This window comes from Artibeus jamaicensis, unplaced genomic scaffold, assembly GCF_021234435.1.
Source record: "Artibeus jamaicensis isolate MK-2021 breed Jamaican fruit bat unplaced genomic scaffold, CSHL_Jam_final contig_233, whole genome shotgun sequence".
NCBI classification, from domain to species: Eukaryota; Metazoa; Chordata; class Mammalia; order Chiroptera; family Phyllostomidae; genus Artibeus; species Artibeus jamaicensis.
Window position 1 is genome coordinate 456,361 of NW_026521486.1, and position 19,425 is coordinate 475,785.

The 19,425-nt window shown below is 66.2% G+C and overlaps 2 protein-coding genes across 4 annotated transcripts; both read right to left on the reverse strand.

Moving 5' to 3' along the window:
• Nucleotides 1-1,873: 1,873 nt before the first annotated feature.
• On the reverse strand, nucleotides 1,874-10,337 carry TRABD (TraB domain containing). 3 transcript variants are annotated; one of them, XM_037160504.2, is made up of 10 exons: nucleotides 10,254-10,337; nucleotides 5,605-5,671; nucleotides 5,178-5,256; nucleotides 4,681-4,847; nucleotides 4,295-4,435; nucleotides 4,071-4,181; nucleotides 3,837-3,976; nucleotides 3,392-3,564; nucleotides 3,204-3,315; nucleotides 1,874-3,070 (listed from the first exon to the last, which is right to left on the reverse strand). In XM_037160504.2, exons 2-10 carry the CDS (start codon nucleotides 5,635-5,637, stop codon nucleotides 2,893-2,895), a joined length of 1,134 nt encoding a protein of 377 aa, XP_037016399.2. In that variant the 5' UTR covers nucleotides 5,638-5,671; nucleotides 10,254-10,337; the 3' UTR covers nucleotides 1,874-2,892. The 3 variants fall into 3 exon arrangements, with proteins under 3 accessions (XP_037016399.2, XP_037016398.2, XP_037016400.2); XM_037160503.2 differs by having other exon boundaries at nucleotides 5,124-5,256; XM_037160505.2 differs by lacking the exons at nucleotides 5,178-5,256; nucleotides 5,605-5,671; nucleotides 10,254-10,337 and adding an exon at nucleotides 5,066-5,135.
• A 2,935-nt stretch (nucleotides 10,338-13,272) lies between these two features.
• Nucleotides 13,273-18,692, reverse strand: PANX2 (pannexin 2). The gene is made up of 3 exons (XM_037160759.2): nucleotides 18,381-18,692; nucleotides 14,974-16,416; nucleotides 13,273-14,482 (listed from the first exon to the last, which is right to left on the reverse strand). Exons 1-3 carry the CDS (start codon nucleotides 18,604-18,606, stop codon nucleotides 14,139-14,141), a joined length of 2,013 nt encoding a protein of 670 aa, XP_037016654.2. The 5' UTR covers nucleotides 18,607-18,692; the 3' UTR covers nucleotides 13,273-14,138.
• Between the last annotated feature and the right edge of the window lie 733 nt (nucleotides 18,693-19,425).

Sequence of the window (19,425 nt, forward strand, 5' to 3'; positions counted from 1 at the left end):
ACAGGGTCTGGCTGGGTCCCTCTCCTGTTCTGACCCACGAGAAGAATGGAGACAACCAGGTCGGACACTCAGTGGGGCTCGCCTGGGCCTGTGGTCTGCAGGGGTGCTCACGAGCAGCGCATGGGCCACGTGTGGTTTCCCACATCCCATCAGGTCCCCGAGGTGCACCCCTGCCCGGGCACTGTGGCCCTGTGAGGTCGACTCGGCTATAGTCACTGTACCACCAGCCAGTGCCAGAGTGATGACAGCTGCCAAATCCTCCCCCCTCCCCCCTGCACCCCTGGTAGGGATCAAAACTGTGGGACAGAGGGGCGAGGACCTCAGATGCCCGGCAACACCCTTGTGCCGCAGGCAGCACTGCCCTCCCACCTGCCACCTCCCGGGCCTTCCAAGCCCCGTGTAGGCCCCTCCCTGCCCCAGTCTCCACTCCCAGTGGCCACCCGGCCGCTTCGTGTCTGCAGGCCACAGAGCCTGGGAGTGGCATTGGCTGTGTGTGCAGGCCCACGGGCTGGCCCCTCCTGTCCAAGACGAACGTCTACGCTCCACTAAGCACTTTGTTCATTTGAGAAAATGAAACCTTACTGTTTCTCTGCTTCTCAATGTAACACACACTTGTGATGTAATAAATGCAGACACCCAGAAGTAGGGTGAGAGCCCACAGCTGCTGCCCATGGTTTGATATATGTTCACGCCCTGCTGCGTGGTTCCCTGGCTTCACTGAGCCCTGTGTCCCGGGCCTCCTTCTTTATTTGTCCCGAGAGGTGGGTGTCTGGGTGTCTCCCAGCCTTTCCTGACCACAAACAGGGCTCAGCCAACCTCTGCCTAGGGGAGGTCTGCAGGTGGGCGCAGGAGGCAAGCTGCTCGACCCGGCCCTTCCCTGCCAGCACTGGACAGTGACCCCTCTTGCTCTTACAAATGATACACACACACTGTCTCCGTGTCCCCCGTGCCGCAGGCTGCTCACGGAGAAGGGGTTGCTGGCTCCTTCCGGCCAGATGATGTACACCCCACTGGGAGCCCCGTGGTTCGTCCAGATCTGAGCGGTTCCTTCCAGTGGCAGAAAGGGGCCAGGAGGGGCCAGGGCCTGGGAAGGCAGAGGGCTCTCAGGGTGACCACACCAGAACCCCCACAGGCCACTGTGGTAACCCAGCAGCCGGGTAGCCAGTATCCCCTCAGCTCTGGACACCACCTCCCCCAGTGTGTCCAGCAGGGACCTCACCTGTGGTGCTTGCAGGGTCAGCCTTGGCTTCCCTGCCTTCCTCCTCCTGGGTGGCTGGTGTTCGGGTGCTGCCCCAACAGCCTCTCCCAACACAGGACTAAAGCAGGACCTTGTCCTTGCCCTTCCCCGAGGCAGGTCCTCATGGGAACTAAGAGGCCTGCAGGGTGCAGACCCGCAGGTGAGGGGTCAGGGGTCAGAGGCTGCCCGGCCTGCACCGGCCCTGTTCCAGCCGTGCCACCTGGGCCTATGGGAGGAGACCTCAGCTTGGGAGCCTTGCGACCCCCCAGCCCACCTTGGGTTAGTGGGACCCACTGGCCTGCTGGCCCCTCCTGGACTTTGATGTTGCCCCAGAGAGCAGCAAGGCCCAGGAGAGGACAGGTGTCACGGGGAAGGGCCCACCCCACAACCCCACCAGCCAAGCCCCCTCCACACCTGCCTGCAGATGCCCAGCCCACCCTGTGCTCACTGGTCTTTCTCAGCAGGTGGGAGCGTCCTCTGAGTACCTCCCCTTGGCCAGCACCCTCACTGGCCTGGGGTCTGCGCTGGTGCCAGGGTCCTGTGCCCTCTCAGGTGGTAGCATGACGTCCCCCCAGCATCCTGCCACCCAGCTCACCGCGGACACCCCTGTCCCACTTTCACACACTGTACGTAACAGGAGCTTCAAAAATTAGCTTTTATTTGTTTCTAAGGAACGTGTACACAGGCGTGAGTGGCCGAAGGACACGGTCCAGTGCAAGGCGCCCAGGCCCGGCTCGTGGCCGGGGCACTGCCAGATTCAGATGGACACTGGGGCAGCACAATCGACTGTGGCCCAGCCAGCTGCATGGACCGTGGTGCAGACAGACGACCCAGACCAAGTGACCACAGGCACCAGGAATGGCCAAGGTGCCAGTGCTGTGTGGGGCCGGCCATCCCGAGGTGGGCACACAGGAGGGGCGAGCACCTGCTGGCACACAGGACACGGGGACACTGGCGGGCGTGTGCCATGGAGGGGCCCCGACCGGGTGCACAGGAGGCCGGTGGAGGGGGCAGCTGGAGGGGCCGTGTCTGGGCCAAGGCCAATCCTGCCACACACTTGCCCCTCAGGACCGAGACCTTCCCTGTCCACACCAGACATAAGGCTGGTGTTTTGTGATGTCTGCTTTAGTTTTTAAGTTAAAATTTCCTGAGTAGAAAAAATTCAGAAATTTAAAAAAGCCCCAACACACAATCTCTGCGGGCAGAGCGGTGCTGACGCGCACCCGGGGCCGCGCTGCTCCCTGGGGCACCCCCAGGGCCCGGCCGGGGCTGTGGGCGCCGCACCTTCCCACCCCCGCGGCAGAACCCCCAGGCCTGCTCCTGCCTCGGGCACCCAGCTCAAAGGCACAGTGAGGGAGGGGCTGGCGGGCCACGATCCACCAGGGCCTGTCACCTGGCAGCCCCGGGGCCGCGCACACCTCAGCCCGTCCCCTGGCCCTTGCCCTGATGCCGTGAACCCCATGACCGGCCCCGGGGGGAGGGGTCTGGGAAACCTGAGCTCAGAGCAGTTAAATAATTCTTTATTTGGGTGGGTCGGGAGGGCAGGTGAGGCTGGGCCTGGACCCCATGGGGGAGGCATCCAGGAGCCCCTGGGGGCCGGCCTGCGCCCTTCAGCCCGTGCGGCCCCTTGGGTGGGGTGGCTCCCTCGGTCCTTCCTATTTGCTCGGCCGGGCTGAGGACGCCCTCTGCAGGCAGTACTGGGTGGCAGGCAGGGACAGGACCAGGCTGGCGGTGCGGCGCCCCATCCAGTACAGGCCGTAGCCCAGCAGGCCCAGGAAGGCAACTTTCACAGCCAGCCGGGACACTCTGCCGGAGATGGATGGCGGGGGGACGCTGGGGGAAGGAGGGCAGGCTGGGTCTGGTTCGGGGAACGTGGGCCCCAGCCCCGGCCCAGGCGCTGCCGTGTCCCCCCACAGTCCCTCCGCCCAGCCTAGCTCAGTACTCGGGGCCGGCAGGGGGCACTCACGTCATGATCTCCTGGATGTTGAGGTCGGTGGTCCAGTTCTTCTCGATGCCGGGGACGTGGCCCATGCCCACGACGCCCACCACCACGGAGGGGACGCACTTCCTGGGCTCAGCTGTGGGGGAGCAGCTGTCAGCACCCAGCCTCCGAGACAGGCTCCCAGGGCGCCCCAGGCCAACCGCCGCTGTCACCGTCAGAGGAGCGCGGCAGCTCAAGGCGCCGGGCGGCCTGCCGCAGCGCGTAGGTCAGGTAGACGTCACGCTCGGACACGATGGTGCGGTGCAGGTCGGGGAACTCGCCGATCATCTCCGCCATCATCTGCTCCAGCAGGTCCTTCTGTTTGCAACGCTCCACGTCGTCCTTGCTGGGGGCGGAAGGGTGTGCTGCGGGCCTCGTGGGGATGCGGTGCCAGCCGAGGCCGGTGCTTCCCCCCAGGCGGCGACCCTGGTGTTCGGGCTGCAGAGCAAGGGAGGGCTGGGGAGGCCCCTCTGGGGGCTCAGCCTAGGGCAAGAGGGCCAGGCCTCACGGCGTGGTTTGGCCACGTCTGGGCCAGAACTCCGCAGACTCCCGTCATTCTGTGGGCACCCCAAAGACAGTGAGCGGGGACTGCAGGCGGGGAGGCCAAGAGAACCCTACCTGATGGGGTCTGACAGGAAGCACAGGCCCCAGGCCAGCTTGACCTTCTGCCAGAAGGAGAGTGCCGCGATGGCCCTCTTGAAGGTGACGGGGATGGGCCGGTCCCCCAGGTGGAACTTGCAGAAGGGCACCTTGCTGGCCTGGGACAGAGATCGGGGTTGGCAGGGACAGCTGCAGGCCCCGGGGTGGCCCCCGAGTCCCAAGCCCCTACGCCCCGGGCGAGCCCAGGCTCACCTCCTTGAAGGCCTCCCGGAACTCGCCGCCGGGGGCCATGCCCAGCTGCTCGGTGATGTGGGCCGACACCTTCAGCAGCAGCATCTGCATCAGCCCGGACATGAGCCCGTTCTGCAGGCAGACGGCCCCAGTCAGCCGCCACGAGCCAGGGCCCTCGCGGGGTGCCCACACCCCCATGGAGCCACCGTGGGCCTTGGGCTCACAGGTGGGCAGGGCGGCCGCACCTGCCGCACAGCCTGCTGCAGCTTCTCCAGGCTGAGCTCCTTGGCCTCCCGCAGCAGCGTGCGCTCGTCCATCCTCAGCATGGACACGCGGTACTGGCAGAGCTCCACCACCACCACGTCCGGCTGCACCGCCCGGATGGTCTGCAAGGACAGCCGTCACCCTGGGCCCTGCCCCACACCCCTGGCCCCAGGGCGGCCCCAGTGTGGTTCAGTGACTGCCGGGACGACTCAGTTCTTTAAGCAACTGAAAGGAGAAAGTTCTGGAACAGGCTTGCCTGTCCCGGAAGAGAGGGCACACAGGGAGGGCCGGCTGGGGACACGGAACCGGAAGACTGGTGCTGGGAGGCCCGTCCTGCCTGGGCTCTGACAAGCACGGCTGCTGTCACCTTTACAACGTCCTTCTTGCTGTCGTCGCTGAAGTGGGCTGTGCCCACCACGTACACCCTGCTCCCGTCCTCGGCCACCAGCTCAGTCACCGTGCGTGGCAGGTGGGGCTGTTCTCGCCGCCTCTTCAGCTTCATCTCCAGGAGCAAGTTGAAGGCGTCCATATCAGCTGCAAGGACACAAGGCCCAGCTCGGGCGGCGCCGCACTGTGAAGCCCAGATGCACACGGGACTGGGGGGGGGGACACCATCTGAAGGGGGCCCCTCAGGGCCTGGACGCACTGCTGCACACACTCAAGGCCAGCGGCCTTGCTCACCAGCAGACCCCTCCCCTGGGGGCACGCCCAGGACAGCTGTCCACCAGGGAGCCGGCTGCAGCTCTGCTCACCCCACTGGGCTCAGGGCCCCCCCAATGCCCCGGGGCGGCCGGGCCCGTCACCACCAACTTGGGAGCTGTCCACCCCTGCTGCCCAGCACTGAGTGTTCTTGGGGACACAAACACAGGTTCTGGGGTTCTCCGGGAAGCACCCTGGGCACCACCTCCGAAGCTCCTGGGGTCACAGCGGGTTCTATGCTGGCCTGCAGAGGGAAGGGGTGGGTTTGGGTGGGGGTGCCCCCCCCCCCCGGAGCTGCCTGAGCTCCAGATGTCTGCCCCGTTCGTGCGCTGCCCATGCACTCCTGGGCCCGAGGTCCACTCACCCCCCCAGGATGGAAGGCTCTGCGTGACGGTCACTCCAGGGGCCCCTGCCCAGCAAAAGCCTCACGAAGCTCTTCCACACACGTGGGGGAAGCCAGAGCGACCCAGGGCCACACTGAGGGGCATCTTCTGGGCCCCCACAGAGAAGCTGGCCTGGCCGGAGCCCGAAGCTGGTCAGGAAACAGGCCCCTGTCCCCCTGCTGCCACCCCCTTCCCGCCAGGCCTCTCACCTCCTGCGGTGGCTGCTCTTCCCCCTCCTCCATGGCTGCCTGGAGGCTCCGGCGCGACCGGTGAAGCCTGAGGAGACACGGGCATCCTCACCCGGAGCCCCGGCAACACAGGCCCGGTCGGCCGTCTGCAAGGAGCAGGGCTGGGACTGACACCCCCTGCCCTGAAGCACCAGCCACCAGAGTGCCCGGGGCCAGACGCAGCAGGTGAGAGACTCCACCACGCGCAGCAGCCAGCCTTGCAGCGCCGGCTGCCACCCCGCTGCCTGTCCAGCCGGGAGAGGGAGGTGGTAGCAGGGCAGACAGGGCTCCTTTCTGACTTTGGATGAAAACACGATGCCCCGAGCTCCCCGAGAGGAGGGAAACGAGCAGGAGACATGCGTCTGCCGGTCACACCAAGGCTGGGCCCCCAGGGGCTGACCCAGGGCCTGGGGACAGAGCCGGGCTACCGTCTACGCTGAGTGCGAGTGACGTGATGCCATGCCGTTGGCCGAGCGCTCACAGGTGTCGGCACAGACTTGGGAGGCAGGTGGGGCAACCAGGAGGCTCAGAGTCCGGCTGCTTGCCTGGTTGGAGGAAGGGACCACGGACGTGAAGAGCCCTAGACACCCCGAGGAGGCCCCTGGTGTGCCGGCCACTCGCACTGCCCCCCAGAAAGGGGCCGGCACTCGGGAGGCTCAGGTGGGGTGGGAGGAAGGAAACAGGCCCAGACCATGGGGGGGGGGAGCCGTGGACGGCGGGCTGTGCAGGCTCCTGGGCCGGGGACGTGGGCCGGCAGCATGTGTCGGGACGTGGCACCCTGGACGCTGGCCCTTCCGCCGGGACCCTGGTGCGAGGGCTGCAGGAGCGCGTGCATCTGGCCACGTGGCCGTCACACTGCCCCACTGCTCCGAGGCTGCGGAGGGCCCCTCCAGTGTCTGATGGAGCCAGGGCCCCACCAGCCGGTGCACAGACACAGAAAAGGCTCGAGGAGAACACTGAATAGAAGTGAGAGCCCCTGCAGAAACCGGGCAAGTGACTGGACTGTCACGGAAGGAGCTGTTCTTGTTTGACTTTAGTTGTGCAGTATGGTGGTTTGGCCCGGAGCCTGTCAGACCTGCCTTTCAAACTGCCCTCGGGGACGTGCTTCTGCAGCCACCCCTGGGGGACACTGCACAGAGCCCACAGGGCTGCAGCAGTGCCCGGCTCACCATCACTGCGCTTTTAAAGCTTCCATGACTTTAGAGAAAAATGAGTGACAGAAAGAACAAGCGCGACACAGCAAGCTCTGTGACCGGCCTGGTGCGGCCCGGCAGCTTGGGGCCCCTGGGAGCTTCCGTTTCACCACCCGCAGTGGGAGGGACAGCGAGGGGAGCTGTGCCAGCTGAGTCTGGCTCGGCCTCCTGCTGGGTGTCCCTCTGGCAGGAACACCAGGGCACCTGGTGGAGGGCAATGGCTCACCTGGGCCACGCCCCTCCCAGCGCCTCCACCCAGCTTCACAGGGTAAAGCTCTCGCCTGCGCAGGCACCAGCCGGAACAGAGACAGGAAGCCAGGCCTTCACTGCGGCAGGGCTTCCCCGCCCAGACTCCTGGGCTGGCCAAAGGCACAGTGGGACAGGATTGTCCTCACCCTGCTCTGTGTGGGGAAGCAGCAGGTTTGACTTCGGAGCAGCACAAGGCTGCTAGGACAAAAGCAAATTCAGAAACACGCTGCCGACAGCCACAAGGCAGGAAGGCCACCACGCTGCCTCAGCCTGCTCTCCCGAACCTTGGACGGCCACAGGGCTGGGCTGTGCCCTCACCCACCCTCGGCCAGACCCACCCTCGGAAGCCTGTGGGGGCCAGGCAGGCAAGCCCATGTGGCCACAACCAGGCTTCTAGTGGCATGGTGGCCAGGCCGCCCAACTGCAGAACCAGGACCCGGGTCCCCTTAAGCACCCTGCAGCGGCTCCCCAGAGGAGGGTCAGGCTGGAAGGCCACCGAGGCCCGTCAGCACTGATTCCGATCCTGAGAAGCGTCTCTCTGTTTCTCTCTCCCTCAGACCTTGCCCTCAGTGGGCCCTGGGGATGCCCACACAGGATGTGACTCAGGTGGGGCAGTACCCTCCACCCCTCCCCTTGCTCCCTATCGTGCATTTCCGAACACGTGTGGCTGGGCCCCGAGCCTGTCCCAGCTGCCTGGAGGGGGCAGAGGGCCCAGCCTCCATCTCCTGCACCCGCTGCCTCCACGTCCTTCCCCGTTCGTTTCCTGCCTCGAAACCTTGGGCTGAGGGGCCCCAGCAGTTCCTCTTGCCACTGCACGCCGCCGCGGCCAGCACACCCTGCCAGACACCCACGGGGGGGGGGGGGCGTCAAGGCGCCCCTCCCAGATCCAGGATCCAGAGCCCAGCCCCCACTGTGGCAGAACTCCAGGCAGCCCGCAGAGCCCAGCACACTGCAGGAGGGCGCCTCCGCCACACCTGGTCTCCACTCCTGTCCACGGAGCGCGGCCAGGGCGGGTGGGTGCTGGGCATGACTGTCAGAAGTGGCCCCCTGAGCAAGGCTGCTGGCAGCCAGTCCATTGGGCAGACAGGCCACCTGGTTTACCACCTGCCAGCACCATGCTGCAGGCGACAGCCACAGAGTCAGGCAGGACTGCGTCAGCCTCTCAGGGCTGTGTGGCCACGGCAGGGCGGGACGCTAGTGCTCGCTCAGGCTCAGCTCCTGCCTCCAGGGCCCAGGCACTTCGAGCAGCCGCTCTGCTGTCCTGCCGTCCACACACAGTGGGGGCTCCCCCTGCAGGGCTCACTGAGACGCCATGTTGGCCCATGAACTCGGGACCCCTCTGGGCACCACCCTCACAGGGGCAAAACCTGTGGGTACAGGACACACTGAAACAGCTGCTCTCCGGCCGCTCCTCGTGGACACAGGGCCAGCCCCCAGCCCGGTTCTGGAAGTTATAACCCCCCCCCAGACAATGGCAGTGGGATGACCAACATTCTTCCGGGAAAACAAGCTCTGACTCCGTGGGAATTCCTGACAACCTGCGAGGACCTGTCTCAGCAAGCCTGCTGCTGCGGGCGCTGACTCAAACAGCAGGAGGAGCCCTTCTTCCCTCAGGGGCCCACCCGGGGTCTGTAGCCCTGGGTCACAAATCAGAGGGACACACTCAGTTGTCCTATGTGGGACGAAGTTACATGGTGACAGGACAGAGCCTGAGGACATCAGGCAGCTTGCCGCGGGGACTGGCAGGCCACAGGCTCCCACTTGTCCAGGCCAGGCAGCTGTCCCCTCCTCTGAACCCCACCGTTAGGGGCTGAATTCCATCCCCCGCATTCCAGTGTGGATGCCCTGACCCCCCACGTGATGGTTTCAGGAGGTGGGGTCCCTAGAAGGTAGTTGGCTCAGATGAGGTCAGGAGGGGTGCCCACGATGGGATCAGTGCCCACGATGGGATCAGTGCCCACGAGAAAAGGCCCCCGAGAGCCAGCCATGTGAGGACATAGCAGGAAGCAGCCAGCCGTCCACAGCCAGGAGGAAGGTCCTTCCCAGCCGTGAAAGCAGCTGGCACCCGGGTCTCGGACGCCCAGCCTCCAGATCTGTGGGACTTCCCTGTGGCCCCAGAACGACTGAGACACCTGTGTCCTCCCCCGAAACCGCCTCCTGGCTTCCCAGTGCCACCCAAGGGCCACCAGCGCCAAGTGCAGTTTCCAGAAAAACTTATCTCCCAGTCAACTCTCTGGGCCAGCTCAGAAAGCCAAGGGTCCCAGGCTAGACAGACCAGCAAAAGGACTGACTGACTGGGAGACAGCATGGTGTGGCCCCAAATCCTGCCCTCTGCACCCCTCCTGGAGCCTGGGCCACTGGAGAAGCCCAGGGCCTGGTGGGTCCTGCTTGAAGGAGGTGTGGCAAACTCTGGGGTCGCTGCAGAAGACACATGCCAACTCCAGCCAGAGGTGGAGGCCTAAACGGCTCCTTGTCCAGCACACCTGGCTGGCCCTCCTGGATCCTGTCCAGGGCTGGTGCCCACACTGACCACCACTTCAGGGCACTGGAGAGACCGGCCCGGCCCTCCCCTGGCAGTTTTGCCCAGCAGCCTCAGACACGCAGCACTGCGGCCATCCTGAAAGGCTGACGGGGGATCCAGAGTCAGGTCTCCCTGCCAGTCACATTCGCAAGGGGCGGCAGCAGCCACAAAAGCCATAGGGAACTCCGTAGGGCCCAGGGCTCACGAGCGCAGTGAGCCCGGGGCCCCTCTCTCCGGGAGGATTGCCCCGGACCAACCCAGTCCCTAAAGAGCTTGTCCCGACCCCCTAAGTCAGCCGAGGGCTTCCCCGCGAGATCCTATAGGCTGTGACCGGCGTTTGCCCCGGCAACCCCGACTCCCTCTCTTGGGCCCTTTTCCACCAAAACGCAGACGCGAACTTTGTGGCACGTAAGTTACATCCCGACAAGGCTGCTCCCCAGAAACGAGGCGAGCCCAGACGGTCACCAAGTCCTCGGACTCCCTCACCATATGGCAGCACCTCCTCGCTCCGCCAGCGCTCGAGGCCGCTGCCGGGACGGGCCGGGTCCCCGCGAGACGCTGTCCCCGCCGCGCGAGGACCCCGCCCCCTCCCTGGCTGCCACTCCAGGGCCCTGGCGACCCCCGCCGCCGCGCCCGCTCCACCCCCGCCCCAAGCCGACGCGTCGTACCAAGGCGGGCGTCGCTCCTCAGCCTGCCTCCATGCGGCCTGTCGCCCCACCGGACGGGGCGGGCCGGGGCAGCGGGGCGGGGCGGCCGGACAGGCCAGCGGCCGGGCATGAAGCGCGCGGCATGCCGGGAAGCGCAGTTCCACTCGCCGCCCGCGCACCTGAGCGACGCACTTACGGACTACACTTCCCAGAGGACTGCGCGTGAGCGCCCGAAGACTACAATACCCAGAGGGCCGTGCGAGAGAAAGTGCCGCCGAGCCCTGTAGACTCCCGTGGTAGGACGCTGTCACCGGCTCTAGTGAAACAACTTCGGGTCCCCGGCCCGCCGCCCGAGCCGGAAGGCCTTGCGAAGCGCCATTAAGTTCTCTGACAGCAGCTTCCAGTCTGTAAAATGGGAATGATGTTTGTATGGTGTCCACAGGGTGGCTTTGCGTTCAGTGGTGCAGAACGAACAGGACAACCCCGGGTGGGATTCGAGGAGCAGAGAGCTCGAGTTCCGCAGCGAACCCACATGGGCAGGATCAGCCCTCCGGACGCGCGGCTGGCTGCGCGCGGAGGGGCGCCGACACTGCGCCCGGGCCTTCCCCCGGCGCTGCGACTGGGGTCCGGAGGCCCCAATTCTCGGAGGGGCCTCAGGACGGCTGGGCCCGGCGGACTGGAGCCCTCGGTCCGCTGCCAGCGGAGGGTCCCTGGTCCTCCTCTCCCCCCAGCGCCAGAGTTGGCGCGGCTACCCCGTATCCTGGACTCTTGTCCCCTTTGGGCCAAGCGGGTAGCGGCCAGCGGCCTCAGGGCGCGGGGGCGAGAGGAACGCCCGGTGGCCCGGCCACTTGCCCAAGAGACCCTAAGCCGGCTGCCGGGCCCTGCTGCTCTCCTCTAGGGTAGCCCTGCTCCTCCTCAGTGGGCCGTCCCAGGCACGGGACCCGGCGTCTCGCCGGTGGTAAGATACTCGTATCTTCCTGCGGGCCCCGCACTCCAGCCAGCTCCCCTGAAGCTCGTGCCCACTGCCTGGACACACTGCCTGCAGCCCAGGCGCCCTGATTCTGATTTGCACCAGCCTTGGGCCAGGACCCCCGGCACTGCAGAAAGCTGCTGTGTCCTGTAGGTTCGCCCGCCAACGCAAGGGGCTCCCTTTAAAAAAGGAGGGAGAGGGGCCCTAGGACAAGCCATTCTGGGGCCACTGGCACAACTGTTCCATCAGGCTGTCCTCCCCTTAGCCTGGGGCTAGAGTACCACCTGCCCGGCCTGGGAGGGAAGGGATGGTCCAGCCCACCAGCCGTCAGAGCTGGGTGCTGGATTTCTCTTCTGGTTCCAGGAAGACAGCTCCAGGTACCTTGAGGGAGTCACAGGTTCCCACGTCTGAGTCTGTGGGTGGTCCCCAGTGCTCTGGCTGAGGGGGGACATAATCCTTCCAGGCCAGCAGGCTGTGCTGTCAGGCAGCTACCACCTCCCCAGTAGAGCTTCTTGGTCCCTTTAGGGGCCTGGCTGCCCTCAGGGCAGTCTCTGCTCTCCTAGGCCACAGGCCTCTGGTCCCTGCCTTCTGTCTGGTTCTCGTCACTAGCACAGATCACTTCTGCCCTCCCGGCCACGCTGGCCAGCTCCCCACAGGAGGGGAGTGATGTTTTGCAGGGGCCATGCCCTGGTCTGCTCTGGGGCACTTGCCCAAGAGTGAGTCGAGAGGCTCACCCGTGCTAGGCCTGCTGCGGGAGGGGCCGCCTGGCTTTCCCCAAGCCTCTCCCCAGAGAGGGTAGCAGTCCCCCCCACTCTGCCAGGGGCCAGAAGGAGGGAGCAGGAGGGTGTCAAGGGACACAGGCGGGGCAAGGCAGCACAGCCCCCTGCCCAATGCCCCCCACAGTGAAATGTTTGCTCCTGTGGCACACTGACTCTGCAAGGCCAGCTTGTGCCAAGGGCACTCGTGACGGGGCATGCCTCTCCTGGAGGCCACCCTCCACCTGCCTCAGCACCTGGGCCAGGGACCCAACTACCAGGGGCAGCCTCTGCCTGAGCCCCGACATTGTCCATAGAGCCCGCTCTCAGCCCGCTGTCCTGCCCCTTCCTCCCTGGGAAGCCCCAGGGAGAGCTCCTGTGCCCTCTGTCCCTGCTCCCTTTGCCTCCTGACCCACCCTGGCCTCCCGTGGCCCCCCTCTTGGGCACTGTGTGTGTCAACTGTCATTTCAACGGCCCGGTGTCCCCTGCTCTGTGGCCTCACCCAACCAAACAGTAAAACCCATGTTTCAAACACATGGTGGGTGCAGCCCCTGCCTGTGTCCCTGCAGGATCCATCGTCCAACTCCTGGGTCAGTCCACCCACCCAGGGCTGCTGGGGGCAGGTGCCGAGGGACTTCCTGGGGAGGCAGGCAGGCCTGTGTGGGCAGCACCCTCTGCAAAGCGCTCCCTGCATTTGAGGCCTGCACCCATCTGCTCTCACTCCTGCAGGTCTCTGGTCCCACTGCCCCCGTGACCACCTGCTTGGAGCGTCCACTTAGACCCAGAGGGTCACCTGCCATGGCTTGCAGGGTGTGTGGCGCCATGATGCACCCACAGGACCAGCTCTATGCCCACCTGAGTCCTGGGCCTGGTGATGAAGACCCGGTCCTGGATCCCTGTGACGTCAGCAGCACCTCCACACCATGTTAAGGCGCACCCGCCGGGAAGCCTGTTTGGCCAAGCGCAGCCGATAGTCCTGTCCCCACACATCTTACAGAGGGGATCACTTCCCGGAGGGCATGCATCTTGTCTTTGCTGAGCCTGCGAGCCCTGGAGGGCTCGCCCGATGCCTGTGGCCCAGGGTGCACTGGTCAGTGAGCCAGAGGCCATGATGCGTCCAGCCTGAGTGACAACCACGAGCTTCTGCCTTGCTGGGGGACAGCAGCCCCAAGGGCGTCCTGGAGGGCAGAGGGGTGCCTGCCACAGCCTGTGACAGGTCAGGGGTGGGCGTGCAGTTGGGAGGCGGTGCCCGGACATGGGAGACCTGGGCCCAAGCACAGCCCCCTGCAGGATGGACCATGCGGGACGCAGGTACTATCAGAATAGCATTTATTGATATGCTCGGTGCTACCTTGTTAGTACTGTCCCATTGTCGCCATGGCTGAGGTAATAGGGACAGGCCTGCCGCGCCGGCCCTGGGCTCCCACGGAGAACGGTGCGGGCCCCGGACCGGGGTGGCTACGGCCCGGGTGGGGACGTGGTTATTGCGTTAGACTCCTCTCCTTGCTCACTCGCCAGTGCCCACGCCCGGTCTCACACGTGCTCGCTCCCCTGGGCCTGCTCACACACACGCGCTTACATGCCGGTGCCCACTCTCACACTTGCACACTCATGTGTCCACTTGTACACGGGTGCCCTCCCCCAACCACACTTGCTCTCGTGCGTGCGCACACACACACCCTTGTGTTAAATGCACCCTAGGTCTCCTGACAGTAAAGGTGCTCGCTAGTTACAGTAACCGGAGTGAAGTCAGGGTACAAGGAGAAAGTGCATGTTGACCTCTGACCCGAAGCTCGGCCCCTTGCGGGTGCCACTGTCCCCAGCTTCCTTCCACACCCGGGACCCCAGCTCTCCCCCCACCAGACTGTCCCCTCTTGGCTGGCATCCGGGGCCCAAGACAAAACTGACTAAAAAAATAAACTCTTCATCTCACAGCTGAGCGCCTGATGCAGGGGAGGGGGCGGCTCCGTGGGGTCACAGCCAGCCCCTGGCCCAGCCAGCACCCCGACAGTGCCAGGGCGGGTGGAAGGGACAGGTGCGGAGCCCTGAGGCATGCGGATGGGAGGCCGGGGTGGGCAGCGCTGGGTGAAAACGAGGCGGTGTCCACGCGGGGCTGGGGTGGGCGGCACGTCCCAGTCATGCAGAGGGGCGCCTTGCAGAGGCCCGGGCAGCCCTGCCCCCTCAGAACTCCACTGTACTCACTACTGTCCTCGGCTCGTCGAAGGTGGCGATGAGGATCTGCTGGGGCGGGGGGATGGTGACGAGGTTTCCCACCTCTGGGGACGCTCGGGGGACCCCGTCCTCCTCCTCCCGAGCCTCGTACAGCGTGCTGATGTGCAGCAGTGGGTGGGTGGCATTGCGGCTCAGGACAGTGAGGGGGTCGGCCTTGCCCAGGCCAGCTGGAGACAGCGGGGTCGTGGCTGGGACCGTGGGGGGTGAGCAGACGTGATAGGGGCCCCCAGCGGGAAGTGCGGTCCGGGCAGGCTCTGCCGGGTACAGGATTTCCTTCTCAGGGAGCGAGGCGTCTGCCAAAGCCAAGGACACAGGTGCGTGACACCCCCGCGGGCCATCTGTCCACCCGGCTGCCCCTCCCAGTCCCCACTGAGGGCCAGCTTGGGCTGGTGGCTCTGAAAGGTCCCAGGAGGGATCGATCATCCCTTTCTCGGCCTTATCGGCCAGGTAGAGGCCAGCCCAGACCCTCTGCACCAGGCTTCCGGCACATTCTCAAGGGCCCAGGTAACCTTCCTGCCACGTCCCCTCCAGCCCGTGGGGCCAGGCCTCCACCTGTCTACCTCCCCTGACTCTAGGCCCCGCCCGCACTCAGCCCAGCACCCAGCCGCCTGCAACCAGTTGCTCCCCGTGCCCGCCAGCCCCATCCCCGTCCCCACTCCCTCCAGCAGGCTGACTCCTTAACCTCTTTCCCAGGGCTCCCAAGTGCCTAGTCTGGGGAGGGCGGTGGGTGGTGTCCCCTGTCCTGGAGCCCTGCTGCCCTCCTCGGGCCAGGCCTGCTGCCTACCTTTGGTGGGTGGGGCTGGCAGGCCCAGCCCCCGCTCCTCTGCCTGGGACAGGAAGCCCCCTTCCTGGCTGTGGGAGGTGGGCAGGGCTGCGGGAACAGCCTCAGGCTTGGCCTTCTTGGAACCCAGGATGTAAGGGTGCACGTCGAGGGAGAAGTGGCGTGCGTGCTTCTTGTCGGTGGCGGGGCCTGCATCACCCCCGCCCTTGTCGTGGGGCGCCCCGCGAGCACCCGCGTCCAGCAGTGGAGCGATGAGGGTGTCGGTGGCGGTCTTGCGGCGCACGGGCTTGGGCTTGTCGGCCTTGCTGTTCTCCACACGCATGATGGCCAGCTGCTCCTTGAAGGGCTGGGGCAGCGGGTTGCTGGTGGGGATCCACTTCATCTTCTTGCGGGGCCGCTTGACCACCGGCGGCTCTGCGGCGCCGTCGGGCTCCGCCGGGTCGGCGCTAGGGTCCAGCGTCTGGACGCCGGCACTGCGCACGGTGGGCGTGGCGTCGTGGTTGGACTGCGCCAGCGCCGCCAGCAGCTGCCGCACGACGTTGTCGTACATGAGGTCGCTCTCGTTGGTGATGAAGTCCAGCCGGTTGAGCGACTTGATGTGGTCACGGTTCTCGTTGCAGAACATGGCCAGGATGTTGATGTCGCAGAACTGGGAGCCACGCCACTGCCTGCGCGTCTTGATGCCCACCTTGTGCAGCTTGTCGAAGATGAAGTTGCTCTTGCGGAAGATGAAGAGGTGGATGAGGTTGACGAGGATGATGAGGTTCATGGAGCAGAGCAGCACGATGTCCACGCCTGCCACGATGCGCTGCAGCTGCACCGATGGCAGCTTGCAGCTCACGCGCACTGCCCAGCCCCCGCCACCCGCGGGCCCGTCTGGGGATGCGCCCAGTGCGCAGGTGAACTCGTTCTGCTTCTGGGTGGCGTAGTAGGTGCACAGGTAGGAGATGGGTGCCACGCTGAGCAGCAGGATGAGCAGGTGTCGCGCCAGGTACAGCTTGGCGAGGAAGTTGCTGCGTCCCCGGCGCTCCAAGTACTTCTCGAACAGGTTCTGCTCCGGGCTCTTCTCCTTCTCTGCGTTCTCGATGATCTCGCGCTTCTCGCGTTCCGTGATGCCGGGCCCCTTGGACTGGATCTGCTTCTCGATCTTGGGGGCGCGGCCCTCAGCCGCCCGGTGGTAGCAGTTGTCAATCTCCTGCAGCAAGAAGTTGAGCTCGGAGGTGAGGCGGGTGGAGGCCAGGAACTCCCAGCCCAGCGCGGGCACGTACATGACGGCCGCGAAGGCCAGCAGCGAGTAGGGCAGCAGCTTGTGCTCAAAGAGCGACGGCCACAGGCTGGCATCCACGCCGGGCAGCGCGTCCCGCAGCTCCGTCCAGCAGTAGCCGCGGGCGTACAGCGCCTGGTCGCGGGTGAAGTTGTGCGGGGTGTAGCAGTAAATGGGCTCCTCTGGGGGCAGAGAGGAGATGCGGGCTGGGGCGCCGGACCCCGCCCCCACTGCAAACCGCCCCCCAAGTCTGGCGGCTTCCCCTCCCCCATGTCCCAGCTGCGGGGGAGGTCACACCCTGGGCACCCCCTACCCTCAGCAGCGGGCTGCCCCACAGGTGAGGGATACAGCTGCGGCCCCCCGCACCTGCAGGGCTGATCTGCCAGAAGGTGTCTGGCGGTGTCCCTTTCCCTGCACCCCTGTTGTCCTTGTGTCTGCGGAAGGGACCGTGGGGGGGCGCTTCTGAGTGCTGCGTGAGGCACCCGAGACCCACAAGTGCCAGGCAGGTGAGCCGTGATAGGTCCGCTGTCCTTCCCTGGACCCCAGTCCAGGTGAGCGAGAGAAGCAGCCACTGTTCTCCCAAACCGTGGGGGCGGCAAGGACAAGAAGGGCACAGGGACTCAGAGAGGTCTTAAGGAACCACTGCCAGCCCCCGTTTGTTCTGTGACCTGGGTCCCACAGGCCAGGTGTGGTCCAGGGGGCAGGGGCCAGCACTCGCCTGCCACTACTCCGGAAGCCCCAGGTCCCCTCCGCACACCAGCAGCAGGCCCAGGTGGGTGGTGAGCGGCCGGCCTGCCAGGACTGGGACGCACTCAGCCAAGGCCCCACCTGGCTGACCTCAACTCCCAGCCTTGTCCCAGGAGGTCAGCTGAGGGCATCCGAGGCCTGAGCCTGCCCTCATATCCCCCACAAGGTGTTCAAGTCCCACCCCCTGGTATCTGTGAATGTCCAACCTCGTTTGGAAGTAGGATTTCTGCAGATGTAATCAAGACAAGGACACCCAGAGTGAACCCCAATCTGGCGACTGGTGAGCTCATGAGTCGAGGGAAGTTTGGGTGCAGACGGGCAGGGAGCAGGTGCCCAGGAGAAGACAGCTGGGCTGGCGGGGGCTGGTGAGGCGGGAGGGGCCCTGCCCTGGAGGCCCTGGAGGCCCTGGAGGCCCTGGGAGCTCAGTCCGGGCTGAGAGAGTAATGTTCTGCCTGTTTGAGCACCAAGTTTGCGTGAATTTGTCCGGGAACCCCAGAACCAAGCACAGACGTGCCCACCCTGGGTGACACTGGGAGGGGGTGGCACCCACCCCTGACTGGGCTGGGCGGTCACCTGTGCACGTGTCCCAGCCCAGGAGTGTGTGGACACTGGTGCTCACCCCCCAGCCTGGGGTGGGATTAAGCAGCCTGGACAATGTCCACCCTCAGTTAGGGTGTCCCCAGCCCACAGGGACCCCTGGAAGGGGAAACCTTTGGGAGGGAACAGATGCAGGGTGCAAGAACATCGCCAATGTCACTCGGGCAGAGTCACATGGCCCTTCTCCGGGTGCCCCGAACTGGCTCAGGTAGCCCCCAGACACGATGGATGGACTGGGGAGGGGCCCCTTCAGACACCTGGGCCCTGAGACCCCTCGCCAGCTCCACTTTGGGGGGGCATTTCTGGTCTTCAGCCGCTCACTTGGGGCAGAGGGAGGCCTCACCCTTTGGCTAATCAGAACCAATCTGCTTTTTGGGGACCTCAGTGCAGTCAGCCCCCCCCCCCCCCCCCCCCCGTGCGCCCAGCAGCCGGCTCTGCTATCCTCATCCATCACCTGTAACGCTGTTTTCTGGTCCTCACCTGGCCCCTCCTCCTTCTCTCAGACCCTGCCCACTCCCCCTCCCGGTCTTCCCTTCCCACGCCAGACCCCGGTCTCATCTATGGTTGGACTGCCAGGGTCAGGGCGGGGTGCACCCTGAACTCCGGGAGAGCAAATGGAAGGTAAAAACAATACATGCAGCAGAGGCGCCGGGGGGCAGCCCGAGCAGCCGGCGACATAAACAAGGAGGGATGGTGGTGAGGATCTGCTGGGAGAGCCCTGGGCGCGGCCATCACTGCCCGGCCCCCGCGGACACCTGAGGACGCGCCCCTCGCGCCTGCGAGCCCCTCCCGGCGGCCTCACCTGCGAAGTTCTTGGTGAAGACCAGGGTGACCAGCAGGATGGGGACCAGGACGGTGCCGATGGTGACCACGCGGTCGAACGGCAGCTCGAGCTTGAGCTGCAGCAGCAGCGCGGCCAGCGCGCCCGCCTTGTCGTCCTGCGCGCCGGGCAAGATGAGCTCACGCAGCTTCTCGCCCGCCAGCAGCGCCGTCGCCATGTCCGCGGGCTGCTCCAGGAGGTGGTGCATGGGGGGCGGGCGAGGGGCGGGGCGCGGGGGGCGCCGGGGGGCGCGGGGGCGCCGGGCAGGGGGAGGGGCGCCGGGGCAATGACCGCGGCGCCGGGGGTGGGGCGCGCGGGGAGGGGCGCAGGGGGCGCGGGACGGATGGCGGGGTGGGGGGCGCGCCGCCGTCGCCGCTGCCCCCGCGGGCAGGGGTCGGGCCGCCGGGCCCCGCCGCCCCCGCTGGGCTGCAGCCCGGCTGGCCTGGCGTGTCCTCCGGCGGGGGCGGCGGTGTCCCGGGCTGGGGCCGCGGCCCCACTCCCGCCGCGGGGAGGGGGCTGTTTACCGGCGGCAACTCGCGGCCTGGCTCCGCCCCCCCTCCCGCCACGCAGAATGCGGCGCCGGCGATGACTTTGCAAAAAAGATTTAAATTCAGGAAGATGAATGAACGAGGACTGGTTTCTCCTCTCCCTCCGGACCGGGGACGGCGGGCGAGGCTGAGTCGGGGCTACCCTCCCGGGCGGGGGCGCCAGCGGGGACCGGGGGAGGGGAGGGCTGGGGCCGGACCCGCCGCATCCCCGGCCCGAATCGCCCAGCCCGCGGAGGACCGGGCTCCTCGTCCTATGTCCTGCGGTGTCGCCTCTTCGCTACCCCAAGCCTGGCCGCCACCGTGGGTGCCGAGCCCCCCCAAACTCGGGGGTGGTGCGGACAAGGAGCAGGGACCGGGCACCCTTTCGCCGGCTCGGGGCGTCTTTCCTCTCCGCCCCCGGCGGTGCCCACCGCGCACGCCGGCGTCCCCACATCACCTGCCCGCGGGGCCGCCCGCTCCCCCGTCCTGACCTCCGGCCG